This window comes from Colletotrichum truncatum (assembly GCF_014235925.2).
Source record: "Colletotrichum truncatum strain CMES1059 chromosome Unknown Contig_0002, whole genome shotgun sequence".
Lineage (NCBI taxonomy): Eukaryota > Fungi > Ascomycota > Sordariomycetes > Glomerellales > Glomerellaceae > Colletotrichum > Colletotrichum truncatum.
In genome coordinates, this window is record NW_027222399.1 from 6,105,985 (window position 1) to 6,127,166 (window position 21,182).

The window sequence follows — 21,182 nt, forward strand, 5'->3', positions numbered from 1 at the left end:
TTCGCCGAGGAGTAATGTGAACTGGTGCGCAGGGGGGCGTTCGCCAAAGTCTCACTTGAAAAACAACAAGATTTTCAGCTCGCGGTAGTAGCATCCTGCGTATCCTCCCAGCATGGATGGCATCGTTTTCCTGGCGATGCTGCAGATGCCCGGTTTCTGCACACTTCTACGCCTCACCCCAGCTCGCTGGATGGCAGTCATCACCCACCGTAGATAACACAAAGATATCTCATGCGGGCGGTATCCGAAATCCGTTCGCGCACGATAGATTGCGACGTTGATAACCGAGCCCTGACGATGTTCCCTTTTCGGTGGTCATGTGCCGTGCGAACGCAGGGGGGAACAAAAGTTGGCTCGGATCCGACGGTGGTTGTTTATCTTTGGCAGGTGGGGGGCATTTAGCTTTGAAAGGTGGAGATGTGGGGACTCGGCTCTCTGCTGGACATGGGACTGCCGTGCTGTCTCCAGCTGGGGTTCTTGGTTTAGCTACGGAGTACCAATATGGAAGTACGTATTGACAGGTGTCGTGTGGTGATCAGTTCTGTGGTCGTCATTTCCCAACATCAACATCAACATCGAAAACATCATACATCAGGAGATTCCCCTATACTGTCTGACAAGGATCGGCGATGGAGGGCCAAGCATCAAAGCAGAAAAACAAACAAAAGTCACCCCGTTACCCCCAGCCATTTGGCGGTCAAAACTTTGTATCGTAAAAACGCCGAGTCAAAGCAAAAGGGTGTGTGTCATCTGTCACACCCACGCCAGCATCTGCACCTGCTAGAAGCAGACAAGGCTCGACCTCTCCCTCCCACACCACTTATTCTCACAAATCACAATGAAGCCTTATTGCATGTCCTCGCAACGACTAATGTCGATATTGATTCTACATAGTGGCGGCCAACGGCCATCAATTATAGAGAAAAATCCCATCGCAACTTTTGAAGCCGACACGTGTATATCCCCAGACCGTATTTCCCTCTCTCCCATTCCATACCATGACAGTCCTCGTGGAGATCAATGTCAGCCCGAAGCGACGCCCCATCTCTGTTCATGCAAAATCCGCTGGTCCCAGCCTTTTCCAGCCGTCGTCGCGTTGCTTCCGTACGAAACGCCAGTCGAAGACATATATCCTCACCTAGTATGACGCCAAATCCAATGCCCTACCCGTAGAAAATACAATAAGAAAGGAAATAAGTGCATCTAGTATGTAGTAAGGGGAGATACCGCCTCTAGACATAGAAAAATGAAATCTTGTTAGCAGCCCTCCTCCTCGCACTCGCTCATGCTGCCGTAGCCCGTATCAGTTTCCATGCCCACCACGCTCTTGGTGATGCTGAGGCAGCGGTCAACCATCTTGTGGCGGACGTCTTGCTCCAGCCCACACTTTTCACCCGGCGCACTACCAATCCAGATGCGTAGACTGCCGGCGAGACGCTCCAGGGACGTGCTAAAGGACTCGGTAGAGGGTTGGCGAGCGAAAAGCTCCTCCATGAGCTTGAACAGAGCAGTGCAACCAAGGAGTGACATGTTGGCAGTGGCGCTGGGTCGAGCAATCTTTTCGACGAGACGAAGACCTTCCTGTGGGTAAGCGGCCGTCGACTTGGCGCGCTGCAGGTGAGCAATGGCCATGGCACACTTAAGCGCCATCTGGACATCGGGTGACTGGACAGTGGAGGAGGAATCGACAATGGCGGCAATCTGGCTTAAAGACTTTTGTTCACCGGAAGGCTGAATGTTCTGCAAAGCAGCGGCAATGTTAGCACCGCGTTTGTCATCGACAAGAACAGCGCGGGCAACTAGAGCACGAGATTGCACACTGGACCCGATGGGAGCTGTCTTGAGCGCGGTGTCCAGGCAAGTCGAGACAACTCTCGGAGCATCACCATCATCCTTGTCGGCCTCGAGGCTGGTGATGAGGGCACGGTGGATCGTCTGGCTGGATCGCCATGCAGCAACAGCATCCAAAGGAGACCGTACAGCCTGGTCATCAACAACCGAGTCCATTCCATCGTTGTGCTCAGCAACACCCTCAGTTGTCGGCAGGTTCCAAGCCAGATTATAAGCTCGCTGAATAACAGTGTTGTTGAGAACGTCATCGCATTCTTGCTCGATAAGGGCAGCCAGGTGCTCAGGAAGATCGTCATCAACTTGCTCTGAGTTGCGGCGAAGCTGGCTCAGCACGCGGTTCAGGCTCCTCGCCTCATTCCACAGAGAGCGCGCAAGTTTCTTAGCAACAGTGTTGTGTAGACCCTTGGCACCCAGATCCCAGAGGAGCACACGGACATGAAGAGCCTTCAGCATCAGTCGAGACGGGGTATCGGGAAGGGTGCCGGATGCCAAGAGGGTAAGCGTGAGGCGGCTCTTGTTGATCTCCACGTCACCTCCAGCCAACTGAGCGTCGAGAGCAATAGACCACGCCTTGACACGGGCAGCTTCCTGCTCCTCCGTAAGGCCGGTGAGCATTTGGTATCCATGGACGCCAATCGCATTTCGAACGCTGAGTTTCATCGTCTTCATGAGGAGAGCAGCAGCCTCGAGGAAGAAGTTGTGCTGAGGTACCCAGACGGTCTGAATGGCCGTCAACCAGGCCTGTCGGCGCACGTGGATCGGAGACGCCACAGACCCAGCGGCCTGGAGCGACTCTCTGAGCTGTTGCGCCTTCTTCGGCCTCTTCTGAGATGGCACAAATAGGGAGGGCACAAAGACCCACAAAAATGTACCGAGGAAGAGCAAAAACTTGAGATGCGAAATGATCTGAGCGGGCGAAATGTAGTACCCGCCAACATGCATGTGCGAATTCGACCCAAGATAGCTGAGGAGTTGCACAGGAAGGGCGAAGAGACCACGGCCCTCGGGAGACTCGTTGCTCTGCTCGTTCTCGCGCACAGCCTCGATAATCATTAGACCGGCGAGCGAGCCGACCATCAGCTTGCCAAAGTAGGGACCTGTGTTGCCCCAGCGGCCCTGCTGCTGCATCTGCTGCTGTTGCTGGATCTGTTGCTGTCGCATCAGAGCGGGGTTTCCGCGGTAGGCTTGCTGCGGCACGGGGTATGGCTGGCCGGCGGCCATCTGGGCGGAAATAATGCGCTTCATATCCTCGGGAACGGGGATAATTCCCTGAGTCGGCTCGCCTCGAGGCGTTCCGATGGGGGTGTTGATGTACTGATCCTGAGGGTACTGCATCGGGGTAGGTGGCTGCTGGAGCGGGCTCATGGCGCCATTCATTGCGCCGGCCATAAAGAGCTTCTCAAAAGCTGCGATCCTATTTTGCATGGCATTGTTCTCGTCCAGCAGTCTGTTGTTTCGCTTTTCGAGGTGGCGAATGTATTCGGTCGCCTTGCTCAAGACCTGCGACTGTCAGTACTGCCCTGCTGATTAACCGTGGGCAACGCAACTCACCGTAGCCTTGTTCAACTTGTGGGCAGGCGTCAAGCCGTGCAATTCTTCGCGATCCTCGGTCGTATCCTCTCCCCTGGCACTCTTGGACATGATCCTCAAACTAGGGACACTATCTCGAAGGGCGGCAATCTTGTCGTTCAAGTTGGTGCGATACCTCTTTTCGATCATGTTATGCGCCGTCTTCTTGATGGGCTGGTTCTCGTCGTCCTCGTCCTCATCTTCGTCGACTTCGGCGGACGACTTGCGCTTCCTGCTGGCCTTGCTGGATAGATCCTGGGCATCGGGAGAGGACAGTCCTGCTGCCTTGTGGTCGCTGGTGGCAGATCCGGGGCTCGGCTCGCTCTTGGGTGATTGGTACTGGAGGTGGGCGGGCATGGCGATATTTCGCAGCTTTTCCTGCTGGGCGGGGGTAAGGAGACTCAGGGTCTCTTGAGGGAGGGTATGGAGTTGGCCTCCTCGTTGGTGATGGTTGGAGGGGGCGGTGGTGGCATAGAAGCCGGCCTGGGCTACGATGGTCTGATCAAGGCCTGCAGTTACGTTGGGGAGGCCGTGCTGGTGTCGTTGCTGCTGGTGCTGCTGCTGGTTGGGAGAGAGGTCCCAGGGTGCGGAAGTCTGGAATAGAGGAGTGGCGCCGGCTGCGGTAGTGGCAGCGATGTTGTAGGAGTCGTACGGGGGTGTGTCCTGAAAGCCCCAATTGGCGTCATAGAAGGACTGATTGTCGCTGGCGATGTTGGAGGCTCCGTTGGAGTTAGATTTGACGTTCTGGCCGTCCGAGTCGTCAAGGAAAGACGGCGCCACGCCGAGGTTAGACTCGTCGAGCCCAAATAAGGCGTTCGGATCCTGGTCGGCCATGTTGCAAAGCGGTGTATATGCAACTATGGCCTGATGCTCAATTCATCGAAGGTCGGAACGGCCCTCTCAGGACTGGAAAATGGGGGGCCAGGTCCCGGCGACTGCAAGGACTTGACGTGAGTGGCCGGTTGGTCGCGATGGATCGGTCGAAAGGGGCCCCAGGGGCCAGATTACGGACAGGTGCGGAACGTGAGAAATTGACGGCAGACAGCGGCGTGGTCGCAGCGGGATTGTAGTCTGGTCGTACGACTGTCGGCAAGAGGCGATGGATGGATGGGGATTGAGAAGTGGTGTCAGCCGGGAGGGAGACCCAGATGAACAGTTCGAAGTCGTATGACGCTGGCCCGGTTGGCGGTGTTCAGTGCTTAGGATTGGGGGGGAGAGGGGGGCGTTTGTCGGCACTGCAACCGGGGGGGTCAGCAGCACAGAGTCGGGATGCAGAATGCACGAAATATGGTGCTTGCTTGGGGTTGATTTGCGCAGTAGGATAATCAGGCACACACGGATGGAGAGCGCTGGAATGCTAAGATCGCGAAAGAAAGGGCAGGCAGGGACTTGGGTGGGAGGAGAGGAAGGAGAGCAAGAATTGAGAGAGAGGGAAAGAAAATGGAGGCAGATCGTACGATAAATGGGAAAGTGCAGCTGATAATGGGCCGAGTGCCTTTCCCCCCCGTCCTTGCCGTCGCCTTGAGCGCGGTCCACCAGGAGAAAGTAGTTTCTCATATGAAAATTGCTGTGATGGTACATTTGATCTTTAGCCCCTACTATGATAGTGTTGTTCCATACAGTGCCCGGCGCCCGACCGGGGGGGATGGGGGAGGAGGAGCAACAGCAGAAACTGCCCTGCTTCATCTTCATTTTCAATGCTCCACCACGACAAAATACGCCACTGAGCCAAGAAAGCCACTGGAACTGGCCTATTACAACACGCTCAAGGAGGGGCGTTGCGCTGAACGCTCCCAGCCCAAGCACAGTCTATCCGCCAGCTTTACAGGTCCAGTGTACACACGTGCACTAGTGCTATTATGCTCACTTGCTGCAGGGCTCCCTCCTCCCTCTCTCTCCCTCTTCGTCAACGACGAACCTGTAATGGAAGGAGAAAAAAGAAAAAAGGAAAAAAAAGTACCCGGACAGTATCCGTGTCTCTCTATCCAAACTGCCTGACGTCCCAACCCGTCTTCTCCACCTCCACCGGCGCTCTCCGTAGCGTTGGGTCGGTTCGCTAGACCTCCATCGAATAAGCCTCCCTAGAACAAAACAAAAAATACACGTTTTCATAGTGCTACGGCCGCTGAAAACGGCCATGGGCCACTGTTAGTTCCAGCCTATCCTGCCAATCTCAGGAACCACATCTCCGCCAGTGGCTTGTTCTATCGTCTCTCCCTGGTGTCGGGGCCTCGTTGCATGTCTGGCCCGCCCATCCCGTGTTTTTTTTTCCCCTTCTTTTTTTTTTGCTCTACTCTCCGGATCATCTCGCTCTGGCCTGGCGCTGCTCTTTGTGTGCTTGGTCCTCTTGGTGCCTCGTTCCAACCATGTTTTTTTTTTTTTCTCCTTCCCTTCCTTGCGTCCGTCCAACCTTCATCCGCTCTCTTCTAATCAGCTACGCCCGCCTCGCATCTGTCTCACATTGGGGGCATGACTGCAACCCAACCTGCCACGGTACACAGTCCAGCATCCCCTCCGCGGGGGCCCTGACATGCCCGCTAACGCACCCCGGCTTTTCTTACGGTGCGCCTTCCGCCCAAAACACTCTTCTGTCTGTTAACCTCGCCGTACCCCTGCCGATCAGCATAGCGACATGCGAGGATGCGAGACACCCTCATTCTCGTTTGGTCCGCATTTGAAACGCTTATTCGTCCTCGACACACATGGCACGAACCCTGGGTGAAGATTGCAAAAACCTTATTAAATACCTAGATGCTAGATCACGGTTCCAGAAGCATGCCATTATCCTTATCCTCCTGCTTTCCCTGACTCTGGCCATGAACTCTGATCCCTTCTTCTGACTCCGCCTTTCCACCCATCTTTCCAGTCGTCTGTTGTGTGGCATGGGATTCCGTGTGCGTGTGTGTGGTATGTGGTACGCGGTACACGGTACATGGTATGCATACACATAGGCGGCAAAGGTCAAAGGAAAATCCAGAAGGAGACAAAGCTGAAAAACATCCCTCACTCCAAAGAGAGAAAAAAAACGTATCGTAGTCACATTACCCGGGTCGCCCTTTGCTGTCCACTGTCTATATGGTATTTCCTTTTTCTAACTTTCTCTCCCCTGCCTCACCAAATGTCGTCGTCACTCTTGACCATCTCCAAAGTCGGTGTCTTGGGTTCCAGCCTCTTCATCCTCTTGCGGTCTGCCTTGGTCACCAGCGATGGGGTCATCGGCACGCAAGGCGTGAACGGCTGGTACGGTGAGTACGGCACTGCCATGCCAGTCGCCGGCGTGCGCGCTCCCGACGGCGACAGCGGTCCCGTGCGCGTAAACACGGTTTGCTTGGTGGTCTGCGATGTCATGGATGGCGAGCTGAGGGCCGGCTCGTACGCACGCAGGGGTAGCGCACCGCCAGTGCGGACGGCTGAGGGAGCCTTGGATCGGAATGTGGCCCCCGGCTGAGGTGATGAGGGGAATGTAGCACCGGGCTTGGGAGAGGCGGGCAAGGTGGGGAAGCGGGCACCGGGCTTGGGAGACTGCGGGAGACCGATGAGCGGGGCCGTTGACCTTTCCGTAGTGGCCGAGTTGGGATCCACTTCCGAGACGGCGTAGCCAGATGGGGCTGCAGAAGGCTTCCGCACGTGGCCGATAGGGATCTGCCCTCCGATCCGCTCATCAATACTCTGCGTGCTCTCCGGCGAGTGATCCGGGGTGATGGGAGAAACCTGGCCGTTTTGCTGATTGAACCCGTACGGAATCTGGTCTGTGGGGATCGGCGGTGGCGGCGGTGGCGCATATTGCCGCGGTGGGATAGCGTTCATCTCCTGCGACTCCTGCCTTGGGAAAGTTCCTGTCATGGGGGTCATGATGGGCGATGATATGCTGATACCCTTGACATGCTTGTTCTTCTTGGGGGAACGCAGAGCCGAAAAGATGGACGAGGCTCGCGACTGCTTCTCCGGCTTGTCTTCTGACAGGTTCAAGTTGGCCGGCTTGTGCCTTTCCTTCTTGAGCGTCGGCTTGCCAAAGTTGGCGTTGTTCGGCGGCGGGAACTGCGCATTGCTCGAAAGTACCGGCGAGCCCTGCAGCGTGATGCCTTGCGCTTTAGCCTCCTCCTGCTCCATCACGTACTTGTACATCTCCTCAAGCTGCGTCTGCGCCATTTTCTTGTCCTTTGCGACGACTCTCTGATCCACGGAAAAGTCTGTCCCTGGTGCGTGCAGCGTTGACGTGGGCGTTGGGGCCACGTAAGGCGTCTGAGGAGAGGGATATTCGGGGGTCTGGTAGTCCTCTGGAGAAGGGTATGAAAAGTTGCGGACGGGGCTTCGCGGAATGCTTCTGGGCGAATTCGGCACCTCTATTGTAAGTCTCGGTGACGACTTAGGTTCGTCGAAGTCGACTTCGTTGTCACCTGCGGAGAGGGCCTCGCGACGTCTTCTTGAGAGTATGAGCAACAAAACGGCGACCAGCACCAATGACACGCCGTATGAACCGACGATTGCACCAATTTGGTAGGGCAGGTAAGCAGGATCTCTCAAAGCGTTTGCAGATGCGGGCGGACCGTCCTCGGGTGCTGGGGCGGGATCCCAATTGATGTTTAAAGGGTTGTTGTTGCGAGACTCATGGACAGATGGTACTGCATGTGTTGGGCTGCAGAAAAAGAAGGTATGAACGAAGGTCAAGAAAAGAAGACGATAGTTATGGGTTGGGGCTTGGACGGGTTTCATGGTGGTGAGGGACACCGGAAGTCTTTAAAAGTCAAATCCAGCTTTGATGATCTTACCTCCTGAAGGAGGGTCCGAAACACATTGTGATGGAGAAGTTACATGGAAAGGCTCGGATATGCGGCGTACAAAGGGTATATAGCGGCTGGTGAGGTTCGGCAGTGCGTCGAGATTGGCGCTGGCTGGCTGCTCTCGAATCTGACTTGCTGAAGCCCCCAGGAACGAGTCTATGAAGCGGTCGCACTTGCATGAGGGCGACGACGAGATACTATGCAGTAGCGCCCAAAATGGCCCGTGGCTATTAATGTCGTCTGCAGAGGGAGGCGGGAGTACCAAGGGCTTCCCAAGGGCTTCCCAAGATGTGGTTGGACAGATCGACGTGATGACAGGGGCCGTAAGCGCCGAGGAGGGCCGCTAGGGTGGTGATTGGGCTGCTCCGTCACATCCAACCCCGCGCCGTGCCACACCCGAACCGACTCTGTCAACTCAATTCGTCGCTGCAGGGCAATGCCATGCCGGCGAGGCCCCAGGCCCCTCGTCCACTCACAATGTCGAACAGTGTTCTCAGGAGTGAAAAGACGAGCGTTCCCGGGTCAGCTGTCGGTCGTTGCCCTCGCTTCTCGCCTTGTGTTCTGACTTGTGAGCAGTTCCGGCGGCGCCCATCCCTGCTTCGACCCATCACTTATTTCTCTGACCGCATGCGATGCTGCAATAGGCCATGACATATTGCGAAGACCTTACCTTCTACGGCATCGCATCACAGGCCTCCTCGAATGGGAACTCTGCCCAATGTGACTTCACATTGTGCTCAGCATTAAAGCGTGATGATCGCAACTTTGTCGAACGTGAAAGCAGCGGTGATAGGGTTGTGACAGTTTCTCTGGCTGGGGGCCGATGAGACGTTGACTTCCATCTGCCCCGTTGAACTGCGTGTCACGAATGTGAAGAGGAAAAAAGACTTTGTGAGGGTCCGTGTCGCTTGCGGCGGAAAAGGCTCTCCCCGCGAGTCATCAAAGCAAAAACAGACTTTACCCGAGCGATGCTTATCTCCATGCCCGATTGAGCGTTTTTCATACCCTCCAAGACCGGTGGCAGGGTGGGAACGGCTGGATGATATTCTTAGTTGAGGAAACGAAACAGACCTCGTCGAATCAGCGCCACGAACGACAGTCTGGGCGGGCGAAGGCGATGTGGTGGCTCGACCGATAGACATTTGACGATGGCGTCGGACTCGGACAAGCTTGTAGTAAGTTGAAAGTAGACTTTTGACAAAAGGTTCTTTGATTCTCAAACGCATGACATGTGCTGAGGACAAACTGAATTGTCTATACTAACTGCCCAGTAGCCTGGTAATCAGATTAGTTGTGTTAGTGGCTGCGGCACTGTGATGGGGGGGGGGGGGGGGGGGGGAGCCGGCGCTCATTTGCGCCGGTCTATCCATTTTTGGCGTTGTCAGCTAGTGAATGGCAACGGAAGGTCAATGCTGGCACGTGCGTGGCGAGGGATCTTGCAAGCTTCTAGGTGCACGTGACAACGTGCCAGGATCCACGGGGTGTTGTGGCTCCCGTGTGGCCAGACGCGTTCGTAGACATCACGATTTCGGAGCCAAGTCCTTGCAGCTCACCGCGCTGCTTTACCTTATCTATGGTACAATACTTTTCCCGTCGTCTCCCATGATCGCACTACAAGATGACCTCTTCAAGTTCGGCCCCCGGCCCGGCTGAATCCATTCTGGCTACCCTCAACCCTGCACAATGCAGAGCCGTCACGTCAAAGGCGGCTACGGTTGCCATCCTCGCCGGGCCTGGCAGCGGAAAAACACATACGCTGAGTTCTCGAGTTGTATGGCTGGTTGATAACGTTGGGCTCGCGCCAAAAGACATCATCGTCGCCACATTCACCGTCAAGGCCGCGAGGGAGATGAAGGAGCGCATCGGCAAAGCCCTAGGAGATGACCAGGGGAAGAGAGTTATTCTCGGCACATTTCACAGCATAGCTCGTCGGTATCTGGCTGCTTACGGCAAGAAAATCGGACTTGACGAGAAGTTCGGAATCGCAGACGACTCAGACTCCAGGTCTATCATCCAGAGGATATGCAAACGCTTGCAGCTAGCCGTGGACCCCCCAGTGGCAAGATCATGGATCAGCAAGAAAAAGGCCAAGGGCAACGCTCAGCCTACACCAAAACCTAACGGTAAAGAGTTGCCCGAGAGCCGCGATTTGCAGACCTGTTATCAGGAGTATCAGAGCCATCTCGAACGATCGAATTTGCTCGATTACGATGATTTGTTAACGCGATGTGTTGAGCTGATGCGCGTGCATCCTTCTTGTGTGGCCAATGTCCAAGCCGTGCTTATCGACGAGTATCAAGACACGAACGGCATTCAGTACGAGCTCATGAAGCTGTTCGCACAGGCACGGGAGCGCATCACCATTGTGGGGGACCCAGACCAAAGCATTTATGGATGGAGATCGGCCGAGATTAAAAACCTGTATCGTTTTCTCAGGGACTACCCCGACACCGATGAGATTTCTCTCGAAGAAAACTATCGTTCCTCGCAAGCTATTTTGGATGTGTCATTGAAGGTCATTCAGCAGGACAAGCGACGTTACCAAAAAGTGCTGTTACCCATTCACAACAAAGGCACAAGGCCGGTTCTTCGTCGACTGAAATCTTCCGCGGCCGAGGCTGAATGGATGGTTTCCGAGGTCAAAAGAGTGCTGCTTATGGCGGGCAGGATGCTGAACCATGATGATGTGGCAATTCTCCTGCGATCGGCCTCCCTTTCCAGGCACATTGAATCGGCCCTCGGCAAGGCAGGTATTGCATACCGAATGGTTGGCGGATTCAAGTTTTACGACCGCGCTGAGGTCAAGGTGATTCTTGATTATCTGCGTGTCATTTATCAACCAGACAACAACGACGCAGTAGCACGCATCATTAACGTCCCTCGCCGGGGTATTGGAGAGACCACCATCAAGGCTCTTCTGGAAGAGTCAGAAATTAGCAAGCAGAGCCTCTGGGCCCTGCTTAACAAACACTGCCGGGGAGACAGAATCGCCAAAACTAACATCAAAAAAGCCATGGAACAGAAAATTAGCGGAGAACTACTTAGGCTGGTCTCTGGCATCAGGAGAAAGATGGAAGAGCCGCCCACCGGGAGCCCCTATTACCACCTGGTGGAACTGATTGAAAATCTCCTTTCGCAGCTGGGTTTTCAAAAATACCTCCAAGATAACTACCCGGAAGATCATGAGGCGAGGTGGGCCAATGTCCAAGAATTCATCAACTTGGCAGGAGACTTCATGAAAGACCTGAACGCGACAGCGGATGAGGATCGCCTTCCAGAAATAGATGGGGTTCCGCAAATGCAGGAGAATGACGCTCTTGGTCGGTTTCTAGCAAATGTTTCGCTGGCATCGGATGCGCAAAAGGGTGATACCAAGGATAAGCCTCTGGTAACAATATCAACAATCCATGCTGCCAAAGGACTCGAATGGCCGGTTGTTTTTGTCCCCGCCGTGTATAACGGGTCCATTCCTCACATGAGATCCGAGGACCATGATGAAGAACGCCGGTTGTTGTATGTTGCCATGACGAGGGCGAAATCTCTTCTCTACCTCAGCTGTCCGATGTACAGCTCGCAGAATGGAGGTAACGGAGGCGAGCGTACCGAAGTGTCGCCATTCATTCCGTCGGAAATTCACCCATATTTTAGAAAACGTGGCCCTTCTTTCGAACCTGGAATCTTGCAAGAGATTGGTCGGATACTCGGACGAGAATCTAGCATTCCGACGCAGAACAAGGTCTACAGTGAATTGCCGCTCATGGAAAGACCTGAAGACAATCTGTACCCTGAAGATCCAGAAGATTCTTTCGGAGAAGGTGAGAATGGCAAGGGTCGGCAATTGCAACGGCGTTCTAAGCCGCATATGGTGTCAGCTTCGGAGGATGACTCCCAAACGGCAACATCATGGCATTCATCCACGACCATGGATGCTGCGTCGTCATTCACGATGTCTTCTTTGCCTGGTTTCACCACCGCTACTGCAGCTCAGTCAGCGATATTGGCAGCTGCAAAAGAAATGGCAGCGTCGGCCCAAGGCCAGGAGCGCAATGCCGCCCCTCAAAAGTCTGCAGGTCCTAGAAGAGGGACCACCAAGCGGCCTGCCGATCAGCAGAGCCTCTTGGGGTTCGTCAAAAGGTCAAAATCTGAACTATCAGATATTAGCAGCATGCCAGCTCCTTCCCGGCAGGCTCTTCAGGAGCTTCCCGAGTTGCCAAACCTGCACCATGCCCAACGACCGGTCACAGCCATTGAACCTGGTCTTGCCGGTCACAGGTTAGGCGCTAGCAGAATGCCTGTCAAGCCGTTTAAATCGACTTTCGGTGGCGATGCAGGACCCAAGAAGCACTACACCAATTTCTCAAGTTCTCCACCGAAGCCAATATCTCCTGAAAAGGAAAACGAGGACAAAGACCAGCCGCCACCTATTCGGGAACGACCGGCGAGCTGTTTGCATGCAACAACTACAACAAATGGATTCAGGGGGTTCACGAGACCAGCGGCGTTAAAGAAGGAGGGAGGGATTGCACCTATAGATCGGTTGAGAAAGCCATTTAAACCGCTTACGATTAAGAGATCATGATGGGAGGTGGCATTATTTATTGGAATAGGCTTTGGGGCGTTACAACTTTTCTTCTTTTTGGGTGCACGCAATGAACTTGCGTAAATATAAGATGCACAGGCAGGGAATATATGCTGTGTCATACATGATGCCCAAAAGTGCAATTGGAAGTTCTTAGGACGAGTTCAGTATTGGGCAGAAGGCGCAGTCTGACCCGATAACCTCCGGGTGGCATCCGGCCCCACACAATTCCCCGGGTTGATCCGGCTCGGTGACTTCTTAACTCTCAACCATGCCGCCTAATGATAACGCTTGGCGCATCCTTCGTAAATTCGAAACTAAGGGTGCCTATGTCACAAGTATTGGCAACATAGATAAGGCAGCCCCAGCGTGATGAAGTGTGTAGAAAAATAAAATAAGCACAATCATCACAGCAGTTAAAATTCCAGCCTTCCAAGCGATACGAAGCACCCAGTTAATCATATTTCGTCTTCATTCAGATCAATACATCCAACTATGTCCGCAATATCGGCAGCACGCATCACACATACGGCTCTCCGGAGCCCGCTCCAGCGTTCTGCCCTCTCCACTACATCTCATTCCCGTTCCGCTACCGCTGGACCCAGGAAGAACACCAACGGCAACAAGCCTGAGGACATTGAGATTCCGGCATTCAGCATCCGACATGTCACATCGAGCCCCAGGGGCAGGTTTTGGCTGATGTCGGGGTTCTGCGTGCTTGCTACCATCGAAGGTTATGGGTGGTATAACTTCGGGCCGAAGATTCTCAGGTGGGAGAAGACGGATGAGGAGAAGTAGACAGTTCAGGATGCCTCTTGTGGGAGATATTTATTGCGCTTGTTTTTTTATTCTCTCTTGGTTTGGCTCACGGTTGGATTTTGCGAAATCATCTTAACAGAGCAACCAGGCATATGGACGATTGGCGTATGAGCTCTTCTAACTCCCCTCCGTTTTTACTATGCGTACCCCTTTCTTCCATGGAATCAATGAATGCAGATTGACAAACTTCTTAATAATGTGAATTATCCTTGCCATCCCACTCTGCAGGCTGGTCGTCAATCCCGGGCCGGAGCGGCCAGCTATACCAGCATGGCAAGACTGCAGCACCCGCTTTTCAGCTACCTCTTGTTCATCCTGGCTTCAAATGGCTTAGCCAAGTCTATCTAAATTTACAAACGTGTTACCATCGTGTAAACTTCGCAGGTAGTGTCGGGTGGTGTAGTACGCCATTACCGCCTATCACTATTTATTACATCAGGGTGGGGTATCTTACACTCTTGAACGCCTCCTAACAGCCTTAGTGGTGGCTTCTCAGTCTTTCCACTGGGGCAATTTGAGGACCTGAAAACAGTGAATGTAAGGTCCATGTAATCAAACTTCAGTATAGCATCCCGTACTGGGTTTGAAGACGATGTCTGCCGGCTTATACACTGGTGTCTACGCTAAATATGTACCCATCAAGAAAGTCTCATTCTGTCCACCATCCTGTATGTTACTTGCAAATGTAGTCGGCCCCGAACCTGAGTCTGACCAATTTTGATGGGGTCTTAGGTCAGTCGATGTTGCGTGAGCCGAGTACCAACTGACTTGGTTGCTCTTGAAAAGGCCTCACAAACGGTTGACCAAGTATATACCGTAGATCATATTGAAATCATAATAATTGGAAACAGAATTGATCATAAGTACTAAGACGCTACTGACAGCAAAAGCTAGACATTCGGTCTCAGCTCATTGTATCACATCTGTACACGTTGACCATTGTTACACAACGAGAGTTCCAGCGTATCAACCACCAGTCCAATCAGTCTCACCACAGCAAATGCGGTATAATTATGCTTATTCTAGTCCTCTTGGGCATTTTTAAACAAGATCTACCTCACTCAGTGACAGTTTAGTTAAGCCCGTTTTGCTTGTACAGGAAGCTCAAGAAATTGTATTGGGTTCCATCACCATCAACTGTGTTGGTAGGGTCTACCATGACACTCGTATGAAAGTGTGACATACAGTGCTCCGGAGTGGCTATTGGAATTTGCGTCAGGGGAGGGTACAAGGTTTCCAAATAAAGCCGACCTTTCCTTATGCGACAAACTAACTCCTATATTCAACTGTTACAAACGGATTCCTTACAGGTTATTGTCAAAACAGTTACAGATTCATCATTGAGAGATCTCACACTAATAAGCTCGTCGATATCAACTGGATTTCATTTTGTCATACTCACACTGGTCTTATTATGGCTATTTGAAAAGGATCGAGCATTACATTTTGATGAATACTACTTTTGCCCTCGTTTTGGGGGTCTACTTCTTAGTCCGAGAAGCAAGATGAAACGGACAGCATAAGATCAAGCTATCTACTCCCCATTAGGCAGGTCCATCAATGTGCCACGTGATAATCATCGTGACGCCATTGACTTGCTGGGCAAGGACGTTTCGGTGGCTGGTGTGAGGACCACCAATGGAATGCTGAAGCGGAGGTCTCCACTTCTGTGCAGGCCCGTGGCAGGTGGGCAATCAGTGCGGAGGATGACGCAGGACCAGGCACGCGGGCGGCAGTTTCTCAGTGTCGCAAGTGCGCCTGGGCTGACAACCAGACCACCAACTAACTTTACCGGAGCTTCCAGGAAGCTTCCTACACTCCCTCCGTCACCATTCCCCCAACCCCAAATCTTCATCGCCGTCGTCAGTTGTTTGCTTAATTGACGGTGCCATTACTCTTGTTGACATTCTTCTTCGTCTCGTGTTCATTTCAAGAATTACCCGTCGAATAATAATCCAAATATTGCCGCTGCGCGGCAACACACCAGCCATGGCACTGTGGAAGCTCCTCGGAGCCAGCGGAGTACTGCTGCTGGCTGGGCTCACCAGTGCGGAGCCCTATACTCCTAAACATGAAGCCGGACGATGCGCAATTCGAGGGCACTGTGGCTCCAAGAGTTTCTTTGGCAAGCAGTTGCCCTGTGTCGATAACGGGCTGGCCGAGGACCCCGACGAGAAGCTCCGACAACAGATTGTCGACCTCTGCGGTGCGAAATGGAATTCCGGACCAGTCTGCTGTGATGCCGACCAGGTAAAACTACTCCCTGAAGGAGCTTTGGAAACCATTGTTGACATGTGCAGGTCAAATCTCTCGCCTCCGAGCTCGGTACTCCGAATCAAATTATCTCCTCCTGCCCCGCCTGCAAGGACAACTTCTTCAACATGTTTTGTACCTTTACATGTTCTCCGGATCAGTCATTGTTTCTAAATGTCACTAAGACGGCGGTTAAAAATAAGAAGGAAATGGTGACCGAACTGGACCAGCTTATTTCTAAAGAATACGGAACAGGGTTCTTCGACAGTTGCAAGGAGGTCAAATTTGGACCGTCCAACTCCAAGGCGATTGACTTCATTGGAGGTGGTGCTAAGAACTACACTCAGCTCCTCAAGTTCTTAGGAGACGAAAAGGTTATCGGATCACCATTCCAGATCAATTTCCCTACTGAATACAGTGAGCCCGGTATGGCCCCTCGAGAAATGAAGCCGAAGAAGTGCAACGACGAGGACCCCAACTACCGCTGTGCTTGTGTTGACTGCCCTGAAGTCTGCCCGGAGCTTCCAGCTGTCTCGAAGCCGGGTCAGTGTCATGTTGGCGTCCTGCCCTGCCTTTCTTTTGCGGCCATTTTCACCTACAGCATTTTGTTGTTCTCCGCCATCGCTGCTGTCGGTGGACACATTTACTGGAGACGCCGTGCCAGGAGGGAAAGCGAGCGGCTTAGGCTTCTTCAAGACGCGTCTCCCAGTGACGACGAAGACGAGGGCGACCTGGTCCAGAATGGTGCGATGTTCGACAGGCCTCAGCGATACTACAAGATCAACACGTGGTGTGACGCGGCCTTTAGCAAGCTCGGACATGCGGCGGCACGATACCAAGGAATTACTATTGGTGTCACTCTTATTGTTGTGATTATCCTCAGTGCTGGCTGGGTCAGATTCGATCTTGAACGGGACCCTGCCCGCCTTTGGGTCAGTCCTACCTCACCTGCCGCCAAGGAGAAGGCCTTCTTTGATGAACAGTTTGGTCCTTTTTATCGTGCTGAGAAGGTGTTCTTGGTCAACGACCAACAACCAGGTGGCCCGGCTCCTGTCCTTAGCTACGACACTCTTCTCTGGTGGATGGAGGTTGAAAAGAGCGTCAAGCAACTCAAGGGCTCTAAATACGGTGCCACTCTTAATGACATTTGCTTGAAGCCCACCGGCTCTGCATGTGTTGTACAATCTGTGGCCGCCTACTTTGAGAATGAGCCCTCGCTTGTGGGACGCAACAACTGGCAAGATCAACTAAGGCAGTGTGCAAAGTCGCCTGTCGAGTGTCGCCCTGATTTTGGTCAACCCATTGAGCCAAACATGATTCTTGGTGGCTACGATGAGGACCCCGTTGATGCCACCGCTATCACGGTGACCTGGGTTGTCAGCAATGCAGCCGAAGGCAGCCCTGCTGTGGAGCGTGCCATGGATTGGGAAAACGCTTTGCGTGACCGCCTCCTCGTCGCTCAAGATGAGGCCAAGGCTCGCGGACTTCGACTGTCGTTCTCTACGGAGGCCAGTTTGGAACAAGAACTCAACAAGTCCACCAACACCGATGCCAAGATTGTGATTATCAGCTACATCATCATGTTCATCTACGCCTCCCTGGCCCTTGGTTCTACTACACTGTCGGTTCGTGATATGATGAGAAACCCTGCAGTTGCTCTGGTTCAGTCAAAGTTCAGCCTCGGTGTTGTTGGCATCTTGATCGTGCTGATGTCTATCAGCGCCTCCATCGGCCTCTTCTCTTGGGCAGGCCTCAAAGCCACACTCATCATTGCTGAAGTTATTCCTTTCATCGTTCTAGCTGTCGGTGTGGACAATATTTTCCTGATTGTTCACGAGTTCGAGCGAGTCAACGTTAGCCACCCCGACGAAATGGTCGAAGAGCGGATTGCCAAAGCACTGGGCCGCATGGGGCCGTCCATCCTCTTCTCTGCTTTAACCGAAACTGTTGCGTTTGCCCTCGGAACCTTCGTTGGCATGCCCGCAGTTCGTAACTTTGCTGCTTACGCCGCCGGAGCCGTCTTCATCAATGCTATTCTCCAGATTACACTATTTGTATCTTTCCTCGCCATGAACCAAATACGCGTCGAGGACCATCGAGCCGACTGTATCCCTTGCATTCAAGTCAAGGCCGCTCGCGTACACCTCAGCGGCGGTAACGGAAACGCTAATGCCAGGTTCTACGAGGTGCCCGAGGAGAGCCTCCTTCAGCAGTTTATCCGCCGCACCTACGCCCCAGCCATTCTTGCCCGGCAAGCCAAGGCCATCATCATTGCCGTTTTCCTTGGGATTTTTGCTGCCGGAATTGCTTTGATTCCTGAGGTCCAGCTTGGTCTTGACCAGCGCGTCGCCATCCCAGACGGCTCCTATCTCATCCCCTACTTCAACGATCTCTATGCCTATTTGGAAACTGGCCCGCCTGTGTACTTTGTTACAAGAGAGTTCAACGCCACTGAGCGAAACCATCAACGGGAGATCTGCGCCAGGTTCACAACCTGCGACCAATTTTCGCTCACCAACATCCTCGAAGGCGAGAGAAAGCGACCGGAAGTCTCTTACATTTCTTCGCCTACAGCCAGCTGGATTGATGACTACTTCCTTTGGCTCAACCCCGATCTTGGTGATTCGTGCTGCATGGAGAATGGCAAGGCGTGCTTTGCTGACCGTAATCCGCCGTGGAATATCACTCTTTCCGGCATGCCTCAAGATGGCGAGTTCATTCGCTATCTTGAAAAGTTCATAAAGGCTCCTACCAATGATGATTGCCCGCTGGGTGGTCAGGCCTCATACGGTCAAGCTGTGGTGGTTGACGCCGAGAGAGACACCATCCCAGCCAGTCATTTCAGAACCATGCACACCCCCCTGCGTAGCCAGGACGATTTTATCAACGCCATGTCAGCCGCTCGGAGAATCGCATCTGATATCACGCGCCAGACCGGCGTTGACGTCTTCCCTTACAGTCTCTTCTATATTTTCTTCGACCAATATGCCAGCATCGTCTCGCTGACGGGCACTCTTCTTGGATCGGCGGTGGCTATTATCTTTGTCATCTCTTCTGTCCTTTTGGGGTCCCTTCTCACGGCTCTTGTGGTTACCGTCACTGTTGTTATGACAGTTGTCGACATTATTGGCGCTATGGCAGTGTTCGGGGTGTCGCTCAACGCTGTCTCACTCGTCAACTTGATTATTTGCGTGGGCATTGGTGTCGAGTTCTGTGCACACATTGCTCGTGCTTTCATGTTCCCATCCCGTACCGTTATGGAACGGGCTAAGAACCGCTTCCGCGGACGTGATGCACGTGCATGGACGGCCCTTGTCAACGTCGGCAGCTCCGTCTTCTCTGGTATTACTGTTACCAAACTCTTGGGAGTTTGCGTTTTGGCATTTACAAGGTCCAAGATCTTTGAGATTTACTACTTCCGTGTATGGCTCGCTCTTGTCATCTTTGCCGGCACCCATGCCCTCATCTTCCTTCCTGTCGCACTTAGCTTGTTCGGCGGAGAGGGATATGTTGACCCCGAGAGCGAGGGTGGCATCGAGGAGGACTTGGCAAGCCGAAGATACCGTGCCTTGGTTCCAGACGAGGACACAGATTCCGATGATGATTATTAGACGTGGAACTTTGTAATGTTAGATTGAAGTTAATAAAACCCGAAGCTTCAACGTTCTCGCTCTATTATCCTTAAGTGCTTAGGGCACCTTGCGATCGTCTGTGGGGACCAGTTCATGGAGAGAATAGGGGGATTAGGATTTGCGGCGGATCTCATTAGATAACATAGCTTGAAATCAAAACGCAGCATGTTCAGACAACAGGAAACAGTGATCACAATGGCTCTCTTTGTTTACAGCGAGCGATCATTTGAGTACGAACGATCTCGATGCGAGTCATACCATGCCGGAGTGGCGTAAGGGAGCAGTTGACAAAAGGCACATGGAACGGGGAAAAGCCCGGAGATCAAGTTAGGCATGGAACGAACATTCAGGCACCGTCTCGTTGTTATTCTCCGATGAAGAGTTGTATGGTTCGGGCTCCCTTGGCCACGATGCAGGTTAGTTGGTTGCTGCCGTCCCATTGAGGCGGGCCAACAGTGAGGTGCCACATCGCGCAGTGGGCTTGCGTTGACACGCAGTGACAACGCATCAGCGATTGGGCGCCTTGGGCTCTGTGGGCACCGAGCAGTGGAGGAGTTCCTGTGGTATTTGCGACCACACTGGATGTTGAATGCAAGACATGTCCAAAGTGGGAGGACAGCAAGGTTCTAGTGGGTGAAGCGGAGAGGCAAAAACAGCGATATGGTCCCTGGTTAGTAATTCTGGTAATGGGACCCAGCAAAACCATCTCGGCGGCTCTGATTGCCAAAGGGAGAAGACAGCTAGACCGTGCCTTGGAGTTATGACAGGATGAAATACCAAAGTGATGAAATCGATAAATCACAAAAATTTGAATAAACACGTGCCTTTATCCGATGACTATGATGAGGGGGGCCATGAGATGAAAAGCGCTGGGGGCTCGGGCTACCTGAGGACAATTTCCGTGTATATTGGCAGGTCGCTCGTGCCCCTTTGCGATTCGTAACATGGCCGTTTTTTCCCCTTCTTCTCGCAGGGGATCTGACACGAGTAGAAAGAGGTGATAGAGAGGCGGTAACGGGGCCACACGTGAAATGCTAACCATGTTAGCTCAGGGGTTTTCAGGGTGGTTTATTTGATAGCTCTATGTGGCTTGCCGCTGAAAAGCTACTTCACTGGAGGGTGATGGACGATGGTATGCGGTTTCGGGGATTTCCACAAGCACTACGGACCACAACCATTCTCTCCAAGGCATCCATCCATTCCATCTCATTCCATCAATATTGCCCAGCGCTTGCCGTAAGACAGAGAGACAGTTTTGATACGTTGCGGCGCCAGTTACATCAGAGTTGGGCGGTCGTCAATGCCATACCTGCGTCGATCCTGTGAGCATCTGGCGACCAGGCATCTCGACGAATCGAAACAGGTTTTCCATGGATGCATAAATGTAATGGAACAGGCGCTTCCCAGGCCCGAGGTGAAGGACGATGGGGGGACCTGGAGGCGAGGTAATGTTTGGAACGTGGAGGTGTAAGGGGAGGAAGGAAGGTACCGAGTACCGAGCCGGGCGCCAGCCAAAAAAGGGTAGGGGGAACGGTACGTATGGAGCACGTATTTCAAAAAGCCAATTGACATCCAATATCCCTCGTCAGCAAATGACAAGCCTGGGATGGTCCCACTGCCCGAGCTCCTGAAGCGAGTGCCGCTGTCAGCACTTTCCTCAAGCTGGCTGGATAAATGTTTGGTTTGTTTGGTGCACCT

The 21,182-nt window shown here is 53.0% G+C and overlaps 5 protein-coding genes across 5 annotated transcripts; 3 read left to right on the plus strand and 2 right to left on the minus strand.

Annotated features, from left to right (window-relative positions):
- Positions 1 to 1,257: 1,257 nt before the first annotated feature.
- Positions 1,258 to 4,254, minus strand: CTRU02_204622 (helix-loop-helix DNA-binding domain-containing protein; the record flags this gene model as incomplete). Its single annotated transcript, XM_036721095.1, has 2 exons — positions 1,258 to 3,351; positions 3,403 to 4,254. The coding sequence occupies 2 exons, from the start codon at positions 4,252 to 4,254 to the stop codon at positions 1,258 to 1,260; spliced, it is 2,946 nt and encodes a 981-aa protein (XP_036587079.1).
- Positions 4,255 to 6,531: 2,277 nt separating this feature from the next.
- CTRU02_204623 (uncharacterized protein) lies at positions 6,532 to 8,133 on the minus strand (the record flags this gene model as incomplete). The annotated part of the gene is made up of 1 exon (XM_036721096.1): positions 6,532 to 8,133. One exon carries the CDS (start codon positions 8,131 to 8,133, stop codon positions 6,532 to 6,534), a length of 1,602 nt encoding a protein of 533 aa, XP_036587080.1.
- Positions 8,134 to 9,819: 1,686 nt separating this feature from the next.
- On the plus strand, positions 9,820 to 12,780 carry CTRU02_204624 (ATP-dependent DNA helicase srs2; the record flags this gene model as incomplete). Its single annotated transcript, XM_036721097.1, has 1 exon — positions 9,820 to 12,780. The coding sequence occupies one exon, from the start codon at positions 9,820 to 9,822 to the stop codon at positions 12,778 to 12,780; it is 2,961 nt and encodes a 986-aa protein (XP_036587081.1).
- Positions 12,781 to 13,275: 495 nt separating this feature from the next.
- Positions 13,276 to 13,578, plus strand: CTRU02_204625 (uncharacterized protein; the record flags this gene model as incomplete). Its single annotated transcript, XM_036721098.1, has 1 exon — positions 13,276 to 13,578. One exon carries the CDS (start codon positions 13,276 to 13,278, stop codon positions 13,576 to 13,578), a length of 303 nt encoding a protein of 100 aa, XP_036587082.1.
- Positions 13,579 to 15,588: 2,010 nt separating this feature from the next.
- CTRU02_204626 (Niemann-Pick type C-related protein 1) lies at positions 15,589 to 19,463 on the plus strand (the record flags this gene model as incomplete). Its single annotated transcript, XM_036721099.1, has 2 exons — positions 15,589 to 15,849; positions 15,900 to 19,463. 2 exons carry the CDS (start codon positions 15,589 to 15,591, stop codon positions 19,461 to 19,463), a joined length of 3,825 nt encoding a protein of 1,274 aa, XP_036587083.1.
- Between the last annotated feature and the right edge of the window lie 1,719 nt (positions 19,464 to 21,182).